The 16,368-nt window shown below is 41.4% G+C and overlaps 1 protein-coding gene across 1 annotated transcript in view; it reads right to left on the reverse strand.

Annotated features, from left to right (window-relative positions):
- Nucleotides 1–16,117, reverse strand: part of APPL2 (adaptor protein, phosphotyrosine interacting with PH domain and leucine zipper 2) — a 33,516-nt gene extending 17,399 nt beyond the window's left edge. Inside the window, exons 1-4 of the mRNA XM_058021895.1 lie at nucleotides 15,974–16,117; nucleotides 11,225–11,323; nucleotides 895–954; nucleotides 321–392 (exon numbers count right to left, since the gene is read on the reverse strand). Of these exons, the coding sequence (XP_057877878.1) occupies nucleotides 321–392; nucleotides 895–954; nucleotides 11,225–11,323; nucleotides 15,974–16,027 (285 nt within the window). The 5' untranslated portion in view covers nucleotides 16,028–16,117. The remainder of the gene's footprint in view (nucleotides 1–320; nucleotides 393–894; nucleotides 955–11,224; nucleotides 11,324–15,973) is intronic.
- Nucleotides 16,118–16,368: the final 251 nt, after the last annotated feature.

Genomic DNA, 16,368 nt, shown 5'->3' on the forward strand with positions numbered 1-16,368 from the left:
AAACTGCAGTGTTTAAAACTTAGAAATGTGTCATTTTAATATGGAATTATAGAAAAGATAGCCCTAGCCTAGATGGAACATCCTGTTTTATTCTCTAGGTTCCCCTCGGAAATTCAGCCTTGTTCTGAGGACAGAATATGGGAGGAAGCCACAGAAACAGCTCTAACCATTATGGAAGGGTGGTTTCAAATATCTTTACCCAAAATTAAACTCTCTAAATCTAGCCTTCAGTGGGAAGGCTCTGAATCAAAAGGAGAGACCCAAAGAAAAACCACTAATATTCTGTATTGTAAAAAGAGAATATTAGCAATTCAAATTACCTCATCCACAACTTTTGAAAAATAATGGAGGGTGGATATCACTTCTTCATCTCCTTTACCTAAGGCAAAATGCTGGAAATAGAAAAACACATTTGGTTGATAACTTTATTTAAAGACGAATATAAAATACAATGCTTGTTTTACTGCAAATCTAATGAATATTTCTACAAAATGCAACAAATACTAAAAATAAATGTAAAAACAGAAGCTCATTAATATACATAATTTTACTCTGCTCTTCTTGTGTTAAATGAATTAATTTTGGACAACACTTAATTCTTATTATACTCATTTTAAACTCATAGAACTGGAACAAAATGACTTGTATCTTCATAAATTTATTAACTTGGATTTTGTACCCTTTTGGGTTTTTTCTAATCCGGTTCTTTTCTTAAGATTCTCAGAAATGACCCAACTCCTTGAACATCCTGGGGAAATTCACAACTGCCTTCACATGATACCAAGTAAAGCAAATGCCCTGAGCACTTCCAGAAAAGTGCTGGTTTACAGTTTACAGATTTCTTCACAAGTGCTGAGGCAGAAAAAAAAAATCAAAGTCATGTGCTGAACATACCTGCTTTTCATAGGCAAGGAGCTGCTTTGAAAGCTGTTGTGTGGCAAGACACATTTCATTCTACAAACAAAAATGACATGTTAATAGAAATAATGAAAGGTGCTCAGTGCCGCTGTTACCACTACTTTGTTAGGAACTTCTTGACTGAATCTGAAACTACTTACACCATCATTCAGCTAGGTGCAAACAGCTAGTCCCAAAATACCTGCACAGATGTCCTGCTTTCAGTTAAGACAGAGTTAATTTCTTCTCAGCAGCTGTTACAGTGCTGTGTTTTGGATTCAGATTAATAATAGTGCAGAAAACACACTTATGTTTTGGATTTTTGTGAAGTTGTGTTCATCCTAAGTAAAGGATTTTTTTTCCTTGTCCCACACTTGGTCAGTGAGAAGGCATGCAAAGAAACTGGGAGGAAGTACAGCTGGGCCAGACAACCCAAAAGGACCAAAGGGATACTCCACACCACAGAACATCAGGCCCAGTAAATAAACTGGGGCAAGTACCCTAAAGGGAGGCCAGTCGGGGTTCAGGAAGAGAGCTCTGGCATCAGTTAGTGGGAGGTGAACAGCTGCAATGCACATCACAATTTTTCCCCTTTTTATTATTGTTATCATAAGTTACCATTATTATTGTATTTTACTTTATTTTCCATTATTAAACTTCCTTTATCTCAAAATACAAGTTTTACTTTGATTGTCCTCCACATTCCACTGGAGTGAGGCAAACAGAAATGGGGTTGGGCAAGCCCCACAAATGGGGCTGGTAGAATTTCCAGCTGGGCTTAAACCATGACGACAGAGAAGCCGCAGTAAGAGGGACATGCTTCAGATCTACAGTTTAACTACTTTGAATAGAGCTAATGTTTGGGGATTTGGTTTCAGGCTTGGGTTTCCCCCATCACAAGAATATAACAAAACTAGAACAACATCAAAGACATAGGCTGCCATACCAGCAAATGAATGTTTCATACTGGTTAATCATCTCTCCCCAAAACCTACATCAATAAAGAGAAACAGAAGGTGTGCCTCACACTGCATTCACACTCAGGGAATGTACCAATGTAATTACAGCACTTTAAGTGGCTACAAGAGCACAAACCAGCACATCTGTCTTTTCCTGAAAATACACACACACTTAAGATGTGCTTATGTCAGGTAAGATTTGTAGGGAAGTTGTATAATTTTACTTGACAGCTGGAAAAACCAGACAAGCACTTGGATATGTCAATCTTTAATCAATGTATTCCTAACACTAGCGTATCAAGTGCTCTGTCCCTGATTTGTTAACAAGGACTTACAACAAGAATAAAAGAAAAAAGAGAAGGGGGTAACTGACACCCATCTTAATCCCTATCAGATCCTTCTCATCCTCAGAAAGGCAGAGAACTAGTAACTTTAAACTTAATTTTAAACCTTAACAAACTATTCCTGTCTCCAAATATATAAGGCCATAGAGAGTTTGTAAAACTAGGAACAGATCTCTGAACTGCTTTAATAGAACCCTTTTTACTAGGGCTGATACAGCAAACCATTAAAACTGGGACAGAACTTGCATGCTCTCTTATTGTCCCTTATCATCCTGAGCAAGCAGAGCCCAGCACAGTGAATTATCTGGGCCAGAGACCCAGAAACACCCTTTGCTTTGGCCTGCTGCCACCTATCACATATTGCATTACAGCCTAGTACTTCTGCTCCCCCTCGACACACCAGGAACAGGGGTCTATAGGGCAGCAGGGCCCAACATTGAGTCAGCCTTAAAGTGTGCTCAAGTGCTCAGGGGAAAAATAAAAAAAGCAAAACCAAACCAGCCACAGCCTATGTACCAGCAGCTGCATATGAACACAGGACAGGAAAAGCTGAATGAGTTAATTTTGACCATCTTAAAACAGCATGATGATAACACTCCCAGGCAGGAGGAGATGGCACAGCAGAGACTTAAAAGGTATTAACATGTTGTCATCTTATTGTAGGGGTTCCATACTGCTGTCTCCATATCGCAAAAGTTTCGTGCCTTCTTGGTAGTTCTCATGGACAGCTCCTCAGAGCACTGACTCTTCTTCACAAAGCAGCCAACTGACTCCAGCTCCCCTCTCAAGGGCCCATCTCGCTCTTTTATAGCATCTTCTTCTCACTGGTTACAGCTGTGGCCTGTTAAAGTCAGGCCTGTTCCTAATCTTTGATAATTGGCCCAGCTGCAACTCCTTAGCGGTAAGATTACTTTCTTCACTATCTTTATATTCTATACCCCTACATCAACAGGAGTTCAAAGCTGAGATAATGTGGGCCCATGCTCAGGTCATGCACATCCCATGACTATTCTCACTTCACAGTGACAGATTAGTCTTATTTCTTGTTTCAGCCCAATTAGTAATAAGCACACTTTCAGACAACAATAATGCCAATGGTTCCTTTAAGATTTGCAGGAGTTTTTATAGATTACGTAGTTTTGACAATGAAAAAGCTTTACACAAACACTTGGCATTCAAGTATTTCCCAAGCTACAGGACAGAAAAGGATGTTCTGCCTTATAATAAAAAATAAACCCTGTTAAGGGCTCAGACATGGATAGGAATGAGCCTTAATTATCTGTCCCCAAGCAGTAAGAATACCAGAGAGACTTTGCCACCTTCCAAGTGGGAGCTAGCAAGCAATGAACTTATGTCAGGGAGGACAGGACTCCCTGCAAGTATACAGAAGACATTAAAAGGGTTTGTTTGTGTGCATGTGGGAGGAAATTGACATTACAAAAAAAAAATCAGAAGTTCGCAGACCTGGCATCTTTTTCATAAACACAATCTCAAAGACAGTCTTCTTGCAGTTCCTACCCAGCTCTAAGTCCTCATACAGCAACTGTGATGCCACCTGTAAGTTGTACAGCTGGATCAGGGTGAGAGAAATCTTTTGAAATAAACCAAGTATCAGAAACATGCCTCTTTTTGCCATTTGTTTCAATTTACTTATTCCTGCGAAGTCTGCAGTTTTGTGATCTGCTCTGAATCTGGAAAAGACATGCTTCTGGCCTAAATTTGCTAACACTAAAAGAAGCTTCAGAATAATGGGCTAATACAAACAAACAAAATCCCCAACCCCAAAAAACCCTGGCCAAAGACATCCTGTTCTTTTGTGTTCACCATCCACAAAGCCTACCAGTTTGGTTTTTAGACTCAATCCTCAATTACCTCACTTAATATTCAAAGGGCATCACTACTCATCTGTGTGGGGCAGTTTGAAGATGGGCAGTGCAAAGAGGTGTGTGGAATAAGCATCTTCCAGGGATCACCACTCCCCAGGAGTGATCTCCAGTATGTGACAGGATAATGGGAGAACACAGCAACTCTGAGGATCTCAAAGGGGTGTAAATGAACAACACCTTACCAAGTACACAACCAGGTGACAACAGTTAATTACAGACCCCAAGCAGACATTCGTAGCCTACTATTCCAGATACAGAACAAACTGAGAGGTGTGCCTGACACAAAACTTACTCTGGGATTTTAGGCTGATCTGGGAACAACAGTTCACAATCCACTGCTCACAACCCACTGCTGCCAGCTGGTCACATTTTTCATTTATTGGCTCAGTTCTTTGTGTCAGAGCACCACAGACTTGTTACTCAATCCCTACCCATGTGGAAAAATTAATCCTGGGTCCTTCATCCTCCCTCCTAACACCTGCCAGACTTAGTTCCCATTAGAGGTATAAAATCATTCATTGTATCATTTTGGGGAAAAATCCCAAACAAAAACCAAAACAAAACAGGCACATGCCCAAAAACTGTAAACAAATCAAATTAAGCTAGCAAGCTGAAACACACTCCACTGCACAAGGAACAAGAAGCAAGCAAAATGCTCTGCTGACCTAGTGGTAATACTGCATTGCTAAGCACACTAATCTGGGAAAGTTTAGTTTAATCCTCCTCCCATTTCTTCCTAATCAGCCTTTTCCCCTCCCCTTACCCTGCTGCCATTCAGTTTCAAGACTTAGAAGTTATTTGCATTGCTTCAGTTGATAGATCCACTAAATCCAGGCAAATTATTTTAACAGGTTTTAATCTATTTCAAAGGCATTTTCCCATGGATACAGCAACATTGATTTCCTTTGTCCTGAAGTGGCTGCAATGCAATACATCACTGCAAAAGAAAAACTACAATACCTTCCTGATTCCACGTCTCCTCCATATTATCTTGACATTTCAGAATTCACCCCACATTTATGGAGTAGGACAGCTATCAATGAGATGATATATCATGCAAAAACTCAAAAAAAAAAAAAGTCCTGAACAGAAATTGAAGCCTTCTAAAAGGAAGGGAAACATAACTAGTACTGGGCCTTGCAAATAAATCCATTTGCACTAGATCGTTTTGCTTAACAGGTAAGACATCTCTGCAGCATTAATGTAAAAAAAACATAGCAGAAGGAATAAAAAAACATACATAAATAAGTATAATTAAATCAGTAGTGATTACAGATGTGCTGACTTTTTTTTCCACTTTTCTCTAAACCTGGCTTGCATGATAGCCCTACGAATAAATTTCTCTAAGTCCAGTTCAAATGGATAAGGTAACAAAAGCAGGTCTTGATTCTAGCATTAATCTACCAGAAACGAAAAACAGCTAGTATAAAAAATATTGTTTAATTTTCAAGTTACTTCAATACCTGACCCAGCCTTCAAATAAGTCAGTGGGAAAAAACAAAGTCTGTCTTACTTTCTAAGCTAGTGCCCAGAGTAAAGACATCAGGTTGATTCCACCTTCTTCATTATCACTTGTATTCACTAAGCTGTTCGTATCATCAGAAGACACTGATTTTTCTCTAACTTCTGTAATAAAATATCCATGCCATTTACAATTTTCCAGTGAGGCAGTCCATCCATTTTTAGGATCTCTGTATTTTTCCAAAATAAACTCTGAGGACTAATCTGCTGAAATCCAAAGATATTTCTCTAGACAGTTGTCTAACAGACAACAGATCTGAGGGCATGTAAAAGATAAAGTCAACCTATAAATTAACTTCCAAAGACACAGAACTATTCCAGCACATCCAGTTCCAAGAAGCTTTCTGCAAAGCAACTTTCCTATTACAGCTACAGTTGGCATTTTTAAAACTACAAGTAATGTAACACAGAACTGCCAAAGGCTGCTTCATATAAACAAGCATATTTATCCATGGACTCTGTATGTCCAGAATAACACATAATAAATTTTGGCTTACATGTGGAAAAACTTAATGCCTCATCAAAGAGAAAGAAGATCCAGGTATGTGATTTAAGTGGAAGACCCAGGAGGTAGTTCCAGCCTGTCCACCCCTTCAGAACCAGGCAACACATTTACCTTCAAAATCAGGCACCGCACAGAAAGAACTGGGTCTTGATACAACAGTTTTACACAGCTCCCTTTACATATGCTTACCTTCCTAAAAAACAGAATTAGCCAGCAATCTAGCAAATGGCACAGACCCACAGGCTTAGGTTTGCATATTAAATGGCTTGGAAACATGAACCCAGGGCTGCAGAAGCTAAGCATCACCAGGGGGCTCAGGCTGTGCAGCATTTTACAAGATCAGGCTAACATATGGCTTGCCCTTGTGGTGATTCACAGCATGGCATCCTATCCTAACAAATGGGAACAGTTCAGCAAAGAATCATCCAGTAGCTCCAAGGAACAGAAGCAACCAGTCAAAGCTCTGCTGAAAAACACCAAAAGCAGCTACAGGATGGTTAGTTCAGTACAAAAAGAACTTCTTCTGTCAAAACAATTACTATCAGCAGAATATCTATACATTCATGCTGCCTCAGATCCCCAGATCCTCCTTGGCACAATGTTAACCTGCTTCCAGGCATGGTGACAACTCTGACTTTATAGGCAGCACTAAACCCAACTCCCATGCCTTTGTAATGGCATTACAAATAATTGTAATATTATTAAATACGTTAGTTCTCATGTAGTAATCTTCTGCTTATCTCTGTCAGCAATATATGGTGAATAAGCCTCAGGAAGGTAAAGAGGTATGATGCAAACTTGCAAGTATGGAATAATAACACACACAGTATTTCACAGAAGTCAGTGATGACCACTGTCGTTTATTGCAAATGTTTGTCCCATTCTAACACTCTGTTGAAGCCTCTCTATGTCAAAATAGAAGTTTATAAAATGCTAACTTAATTTTTATTCCATCAAAACGTTTTAGGAAAAAAAAAGGTCTTATAATTTGAAAAGCCAACACAAATGTTCCCTTAGACATGAAAAGAAAACCATTAAAAGAAAAGCTGTATCAGTGCTTACTTGCTAAATAAGCAAGAACTCTCAGCACTTGGGGTTAGCTATGCAACATAATCAATACGGAAGTCCACGCAAAGTCTAAAGAGCCTGACACCCAACTACTGAGTTACAGCCTCCTGAAGGCAATACACAGGAAAAGCAAACAAGCAGCACTGTTGAAAAATGCAGACATGAAGAATCATGAATTTACAGAGAGAAGTAACATTTATAAAGCACTACTTTAAAAATAGCTTGACAGATTCAAGCTGTCCTGACACCCATAACATAGTACCTATAAAACAAGACTGTTCCATAATTGTCAAAAGTTTCTGTAAGAGTCTGGATGTAAAAAGGCAGTGAGCTACAGCAGTTGTTGCTGCTTTGCCTGTGTGCCTCTGGAATCACAAGACAACTGCTCACAGAGATGCTGAACAAGATCATGCTTCACAATTCCCATGCTGTTCCCTCTCCAGATATATTGATAAATACATTTGTTTCTTTGTACTCCTGACATCATTGCCCCTGTATCTAGACAGGTCTAGTCAGGACTCGTGAGATGAAATATCTTAACAATGACAAAAGAATGCATCTTACTCTCCTCTCGCCTGCCCAACTATTTATCTCTTCTAATAGTCAGCAGACATGCGAGAGTCTCCTAAGTTTCCTAAAGGCATTTTGCTTCAAGTGAAGATTCCCTGCTCAGCCATTTCTAGAGCATGATGGAGAACTGGAAATGACAGCAAAGCTCTGAAAACAATTTACTATGACAGTGGTCAGGAAGGTAAACTGGGCACACTTTGCTCATACACTATTACAAGAACCTCAGCATTGTAAATTCAGCAAATTAAATTTTCTAACAGTCCTTGCTTGCTGCTGCATTATAATATTGCTCAGGTAATAAAATATCCAGACTGACAAACACAATATTCACAGAAATCAGCAGAATGCCAGATGCAACATCAGGGCTTGCACAAAAGAAGGAAGCACTACAAGAATAAACTCTGTAAGGAAGATCTCCTGTATAAGACAACTACTGTGGTAACTATTCCAGAGTACTACAGCACAGCTGGGAGATGTACAGAAGGAAGTATGTACTCACACAGGTGTGGTTTATTTGACGAATATAAAAATGCTTCACTGTATTTAATCACATTGGTTTGCCAGATCAACAAGCCCTACTGCTCCAGTGCTAATTTTGGGTTCTGTGACTTCTCCTTAATCAGGGCATCAGGGCAACCTCACTCCCTTAGTGCCACTTTTGGGTCCTGTGACTTCTTAATCAGGGCATCGCACACTGCATCTACCTTGTAGCATCACAGCTTCTTTTGCACCTGATCCCATGTGGTGTGGGTGCCCAGGAGGTGAGAGCACTGTCCTCATCCTGCAGGGCAACCAGAGGCTTGTAAAGCACTGAGGGCCTTGCAGCCAAGGCAATCTGCTATCCATGCATCACCCAGCTGCGGCCCAGGCAGCAGAGCCACTGCTACACAGGATGTTGCACATCCCTCCTCACACTCTTTTTAAAGTCCTGCTTGAACACACGTAAGTCTGAAAAGATGTTTAAAAGGATTCCTATTTCCCTAAATGTTTTTTTTTTACAATTTCTTTTTCACACTCCTTTCAAATGCACTGATCAAAGTGCTTGAAGCAGTTTGAGCTGTCACTTTACAAATTTAGTGTGGCTCTCCACACAGAGCAGTGTTTTGACACAACTAGAGACAGCATGCAGTTGGTACTAATTGCTACTCCCCTGAGACTCTGCACTGAATCTCCTGAGAGCCATTAATTATTGTTATTTGATCACAAGCTACAGTGGCTTGAATAACATGAAAATCAGAGTTTTCATCAGAAGAAACGCCAAATTTCTAGTAAGCTAGTCCAAAAAATGTTGAAAACATGGTTAAAACATCTGGGAAATGTTAAAGTTCAGAAAAAAACTATGGAAGAAAACAAAATTAACATTTTTTTTAAACTGTCATAAGTGTTTTGAGGGGGCATAAACCCAGAATTTTCAGTACTGGATACTAGTACAATCCACTGATGCTTTGTCTGACTGCCTTGACTGTGATTCCAGTCATTTTATGGCCATTGCTTTAAAGTAGATCAGTAACTGTAATTCCTACCTTACAGACATGGAAATCAGAGCAGGAGATGACAATGACTTTGCAAAGAGAAAATTTGACTTTGCAGAGTCAAAATTTAAGTCATGAAAATAAAAAGGCAAATTCAGAAAGTGGCTTCTCAATACTCAGCTTTTACAGGGTTGGTAACATCTCTTAATATTGCTATTGAGGCCCAGATAACATATCAACAAAAGTGCTTTTTCTCTCAAGTCGTGATTAGGCAGACAAGAAATACCACATACATTTTTCTTAACTGTCAATAACTAACTTTATGTTTAGTAGGCAATTCAGCATTACCCTTCTATTTCTACATCTCAAAACTGCATCAAACTCCAAAGACCTATTTTAAAGAATCAGATTTTATATCAAATAGTCACAAGTGACTGAATAGTTACATCATACTAAAGTACATCTTACATCTGTTCAGGAAAGAAGTGGTGAAAAAGTGCTGGAAAAATGAAGTAGACTCAGTAGTACTGCAAAATAGTGATGGATAAATGTACTGAGACAATGAGAAGAAAAAGGAAATGTAATTGTGGTGAAACAGAAATGGAGAAGGCTAAAAACCAAGATGAAAAGGAAGAGGCAAAGAAAAGCAGAAAAAGCGCTTTTTTTTCTTGAATCACATAGAGCAACCACTTCCTAAAATGCCAGCCTAAAATGTCATCAGCGGTGGAAAGGGACATGAAGCCCTCAGGGGGGACATTAGGAATCAGATTTATCTCCTGATTCCCTTCTTCATCCATTTCAATCCTACCCAGTCTTTGCTGTCAGATTCCTACCACACAACATGCCCACACTCTTTGTTACTCTTAAAGCACAGTGACTCCACCAAAATGCCTATCCCTGACTTTTAGTGCTGATTTCATGCCACCTCACAAGCCCTTGGCCATGCCCTGCATAATTTCCTAAGCTGTGCTACAAATCTATGGCTGCTCTGCATTTGCACAACATCCAGGATGTGGAGACTGTGAAGCTCTCCAAAGCTTGATCCTCCAGGTGCAGGCAGCCAGATCCTGGGCAAATTGTTCTTCCAGGTCAAACTATCCATCATCCAAAGAGCAATCCCATCAAATGGACATAAATCTTGCTTATAGCAAGACTTACAGCTGAGCTGATTTCTAATAATGTAGAGATCAGGCACTCCTCAGGTAAATTCAAAATACCCCATAGCTCTTAATCTCTCAGTGGGCTCTGATTTACTGGTTTAAGAACAAAAAAGTTGTTTCTAGTGAACTCAGGAATTTAACCTACGTAAATACTTGCAAAACTTCCATGAGACACTGTGTATGTCTTTAAAGACCCAGATATGGAATTTTGAAACACCTAATTTTATGCACATGGGAATCAGCTTCACTGAAAATCACTCAGATTTACATTTTCCAAAGCACTGCATGCAATTTCTCTTACAGGTTTTACTTTCAAAGGGACTTAGTCATCTAGATCATGTAAACACTCTAGAAAATGTTATTTTTTCTGCTCCTGCTCATTTCTTTCACAACTACTCTAGGCACTTGGCTTTAGTATGACCCAAAGTGCACATCTGCTCTATAATCAATGGACATGGGCAGTTCCCTCCATGAGGTGAGTCACAGCATCAAAGTTAGGTGCCTAAAGTCAGTGTGCAGACCTGGGAATTGTGTCTGCATTTTGGCAAGCAATTTTGCCAAGGCTGGCCTCCCAATGTACCATAAGGTAAGGACACAGCACAGTTTCACTCTGATTAATTGTTTGCAGACAAAATAAAGAACGTTTTTTTTTTTTTAATGAATACTACTTTTCTGAGCATCAAGGCAGGAAGAGGTTGAGCTATCAGATGATAAACACCCACAACTCCTCTTAAACCACATAAGAAACATGCACTTAGCAACTCTAATGTAAATAACAGCATCATAGTAGCAATTTATCTTCTACTCCAGATAGAACAAAAGAAATACAAATGAAAAATTACCTGGGCACCATAGACTCGTTGCATTGCCTGAAGCAACTGGTTTGTGTATTCTGTAAGGGTTCCTGCATCTTCTTCAAAGACACTGAGCAAAGAACGAGTCTTCAATAAAAAAAAAAAAAAGCAAAGCTTTCAGTCCTAAGCAGAAATATTAAAAAGAATCAAACAACTACAAAGAGATGGTAGTAAAAAGTAAAAAACAATCAGAAATAATATGCCCTTGACTTGCATGATTCTGTTTATTCAGAATCTCTAAACATGTGGAAATAGGTTCTTTTATTAGGGATGTTAAACTGAGGCACAAGGATGCAAACTAATAAAATGCTAGAGCCACATCACAACTCCCAGGCTCTTGCTCCTACTAACAGTCCTTCCAATAGTCCATAATCAGGGATGTAAAAAATCCTGGATATCTTCCTGATGACAGTAATTCAAACCCTGTTAAGGACTGGGGGTCAAACACCACTGCTTGCTCATTTTACTTCTCCAGTGTCAGACTGCATTGAAAGCACCCCTTTCCACTGAGATAATTTACACTCTGTTATTCACTCCCCACTGTCCTGAGCAACTCTTAAGGGGCCCTGGCCAAAGCAAGCTGATGTCACTGAACCAAACAACTGAGTGTTCATCTCCAAGAGGCACACAAGGATACACCCACTCAGAGATACCCTGTACTTTCTTCACTCTACTAATTCATCCTAGCCAGCAAGCAGGAAGGGGAAGGAAGAACTTGTTATCTTAAAAGACAGAAATTCCCTTGGTTTGTTCAGGCAGAATTGTCAGGAATAAATAATTATGTTGCTGACACAGCTCCCAAGATAGGATAAAAAAGATATTTCAGAATAATGCTGGGCTCTAAAATTTGCTAGATCTTTACAGTAATTAAAGAGGAAAGATTGTCTCTTTAACAAACTCATGATCCATACTCAGTCTTAGCTTTGATAAATCAAATCTACTAGAGGCTAACTGGAAATGTCTCTCCATCTGTACAGCTAAGCCCTATGATATTAATGAGCTTCATCTGCTTACATGAGGGGCACACATAAACTCCAATACTTTCATAAACATGTCAGTCCTGTAAAAGAGCAAGGCCTTTATTTATCCCCCTCTTACAGGAATCTCTAATGTACCTGATTCAAATTTGGGAAATTTGTTTTCAAAGTTTTAAGATAATCCACTGCTTTGACAGAAGGCACGTGCATTTTTCAAGGCATTTTTTCTTCTCTGCAAAACTCTCTACCCAGACTTTCTTCATCCTGGAAAACTCAACACCAGCATCCTTCAAGAATTCTGGCCTATGATTAACTATGATTTCATCTCTGCTGAGAAGTATCCAAGTCAGAAACTAGTGCTGATCAGTGGTTAAAATACATGACCTGGGAGTCAGTCTTTGGGTTCTTTTCAGAACCTTCTTCCTATGAGCAGCTTTAAAAGCTCTCAACAGTTCACTTGGCTGATGTGCTGAGCTGCTACAACAACCCCTACCTGAGAGATGCTGGCAGTTTGGGAAGCTAGTTTGAGATCCTAGCATGTAAGGGAATATGCATTACAAAGTATTGTTCTCAAATTAAATGAACATAAAAACCAAAGAATGGAGAGAAGTCCAAGTCAATGAAATTTATACCACGAACCCAAATGTTTAAAGCACCTTTGTACAGAACTTCCCTGTAAGGACAGAGGCATGATTTTGAGTGTCTTCCACATTAACATATTATTTCAGTAACTGCAAACATATTGATTTTTAAAAATATCTGGTTTCAAATGTTTTATCTTCAATGATGTAAAGCAAAATAATGTCAACAAACTATTTTGTATCTATGCAGTACTCAATTTGTGTTACAATGGTACCTGGTTTGTGTTACAATGTCACATAAAAAGTACAGGGTACAAAGATGGTTAAAAAATAAAACTGGGAAAAGCAAAAATTATAAAACTTGACACAATGTTTATCAAGCCAAATCTGAAGCCAAAATTCAAAGGTTGTAAAGAAATTGCCTGAAGTAGGCTACAAATCACGCACTTCTGCCTGCTGGAAAAGGTTCCCAAAACCAGGAATTTTACTGAATTTTTGCAGATTCAGATTTTTCATTTGTCTAAATACGGTTTGAGGTAAAACAGCTCCAGGAACCAACTTCTGAAAGTCTTGGCCTCTGTTATTACCACATTGTTCAAAAATAATAAAATGACAAATTATTCAGACAGTCTGGAAGTTATTCTTGGAAACTTTTACATTTAAGAATATCACATGAAATCACTGTAACAAAATACCAGCATGTACGTATTTTCTTTCTTGCTGTATTGACAAATATTGGAATAGAAGCTAATTCTGCTGAAATAAACCAGTAATCCAAATATTAAGTTAACATTTAGGAGGCTCCATTATTCACAACATTGTCTCAACTTCTGCAAGGACAGGAAAAAAAATTTCTAGTTTCATGTAAGTACTTCCCTTGATTTCAGCATGACTGCTGACATAAATTTTTCTGTATTTTGTAGCCAAACATGTCAAAATTAAGACACTTCTTATGGCTTGTTTCAGCCAGTGTCTGGAGACAAATCAAGACAAAAGTACTGTACTGATGGGGAGAGATAAATCAAGTTCCAGAAATCTGATGAAGAAATAACTTTGCCTAATTCTCCTCGGTCTTGCATGTAAATCACATACTTCGCACAGATTATGCGAAGTGAGGTTATATCCTCATTTCGCCATCCCTTTGCACTACTGTAACTGCAGAGAGGAGGAGAGAATCGGGCTCCTTCTTGCGGAAGTAACTGATCCTATAAAATGCTATGCTGCTTATTTCTGTGGAACAGAGATTAACTTTTTGCCTTGATTTTGTGAATCTAAAGCTCTCCCCAGTGAAAAAAAGTAATAAAAATATAAAAGATTGAAAAAACCCGCTTCTTCTTCCTTGCAGGACAATAATATATTTTAGCAACACTGGGACATTATAAAAATTAAACATCACGCCCTCTAAAAGCTGTAGATCTTGAAGAAAAACCAATGACCAAATCAGGATAAAACATCCTGGCAATACCCAGGTTTATGCATTGCCTGGTATTCCAGTGATTGCAAAGGAGACGTTGACAGCCTTCATTTCAGGACACAGGAAAAATGATGACCTCCAAATTCCGTTCATTGCATTGTTCAGTTGCTTTCAGTCAGCGTTATATTTTTTATCATTGAGGGAAGTGTTGACTGAAGAGGTAAATTAGTTCATTTCTCCTGCATGTCAATTTCTTCAGCTTTAGGACACAGTGGGTAGTTTAACCCTAAAAATGTTACTAACTACCCATAATGAATCTGGTACATTCTGGTAAACTGTGGAACATGGAAAAGCTCAGGCTGGTAAGGAACTCTGTAGGTCACCTTGTCCAAACCTCTGCTCCAAGCAGGGCTGACTTTGGTGTAACATCACATTACTCAACACTTCTTCCAGCCCAGAGTTTAAAATTCCTAAGGATGATTACAAATACGCCACATCAAACAGATGATGAAATTCTTCCTACCAGAATGAGATTTCATGAAATTACCAAAAAACCAGGATAAAATGAGTCAATTAAGACCCAAAGCTCACTAAGTCCTGACAAGTGCATTTCCAATCTTTACTCCAAAATGTCTCATGACAGACTCTATAACACCTTGCAGCAATCTGCTCTACAGCTTACCTTATCATTCCTCCTCCTGATCCATCAGCACACGACTTAGGATTACAACACAGTGTTACCTGGGAGCTGCACCCATACTGATCCACCCTGCCCTCATTTGTTTATTCCCTGCTTCACCAACTACTTTTGTATCTCGTTCCACACCATGCTTTGTCCCCAAAACACATTCCACATCCCCCAGCGAAATTTCCATTCTTTCCCCTTCCTGTTACTTCTCTCTTCCACTCAACCAGCCCCTGAACACATCAAGACACGGCATGTTCTCTCGGGGGGGCTTCCACAGTGCCAGGGGTGCCCTGTGCAGCTGCGGCACATCGCGGCTCCCGGCGGCGGGGCACGGGACGCTGGGGCCAAAGGAGGAATATCCTCCCCTGCCCGCACTCGGGAAGGAAAGGGAAGGGCAGCGACCGCCTCTCTTCGTTCCTCACACCCCTTCAAAGGAGGTCATCTTCGGTGGTATCCGCCTCACTTATCCTCAAGGAAGCTCCTATATGGGAACTGCGGCCCTTGAGGATCAGGCACGCTGGTGGTGACACTCCTCCAGCCTATTTTGCCACCGGGGCAAGGTGACTCACTGCGCACAGGTGTCGTTTTCCCTTCGGGGGAAGCCAGCGCACCGAGCCCACCTGTCCTTCCCCGACACATCTCGGCTGTTCCAGGCAACCTTTAGAGCCATCAAGCGCACCACCCAGACAGGACGGTACGAGGAAAAAGCCACAGCAGTTTCACTAAGGGCGGTGAGGAGAACGGGCGCAGTGTCCCTCGCGCTGGGGGACGCCGAGGAGCAGATTCTGCCTGCTTTTCCCCCGACGAACGCCCCGCAGGACACCAGACTTTCCCCGCGGCCGCACGGCTGCCGCCCGCGCCTCTCAGCGCATCCCCGCTCCCCGACGGCTCCGACCGCCGAGCTCGCCCCGACCAATTCCTGGCCGGCCGCGCCACCCCCCCGCACCGCCCTCGGCACCCCTCTCCCCGGCTCTCGCCTGCTCTCAGCCCACCCCGGTCCAGCCAGACCCGCCGGCACCGAGCACTCAGGTGCGTCACACCGACGGACGGACGGGCTGTCCCGGCAGCGGCCGCTACCTGCGGGCTGTCCTGCAGAGCCTCTTCCAGGAGGAGCTTGTCGACGGCGGGCATGTTGGCGCTGCAGCGCGGCGGAGCCCTGGCAGGAGCGGGGTGCGCAGCGCAGGCACGCCCCGGCGGCGGGGCTCGGCTGCGTGCGTCCGTCCGTCTGTCCGTCCGTCCCTCCCTCTCCCCCTCCGTCCCGTCCCCGCGGAGGCAGCCGCGGCACTCTGCAGGCACTGAGCACGCCCGGACGACTCCGCTGGCGGGGCCAGGGCCGCTCACTCCGCCCAGTTCCCGTCCGGCGAAGGAAGCGAGTCACGGGGAGGGCCGGTGGGGGGAGGCGTCCTGCCGCCCTCAGCTCTGCGGGCCGCGGCACGGAGGGCGCCGGTGGAGGGCGGCTCGGAGCGGCCTCC

Source organism: Melospiza georgiana, chromosome 4 (assembly GCF_028018845.1).
Source record: "Melospiza georgiana isolate bMelGeo1 chromosome 4, bMelGeo1.pri, whole genome shotgun sequence".
Classification (NCBI taxonomy): Eukaryota; Metazoa; Chordata; class Aves; order Passeriformes; family Passerellidae; genus Melospiza; species Melospiza georgiana.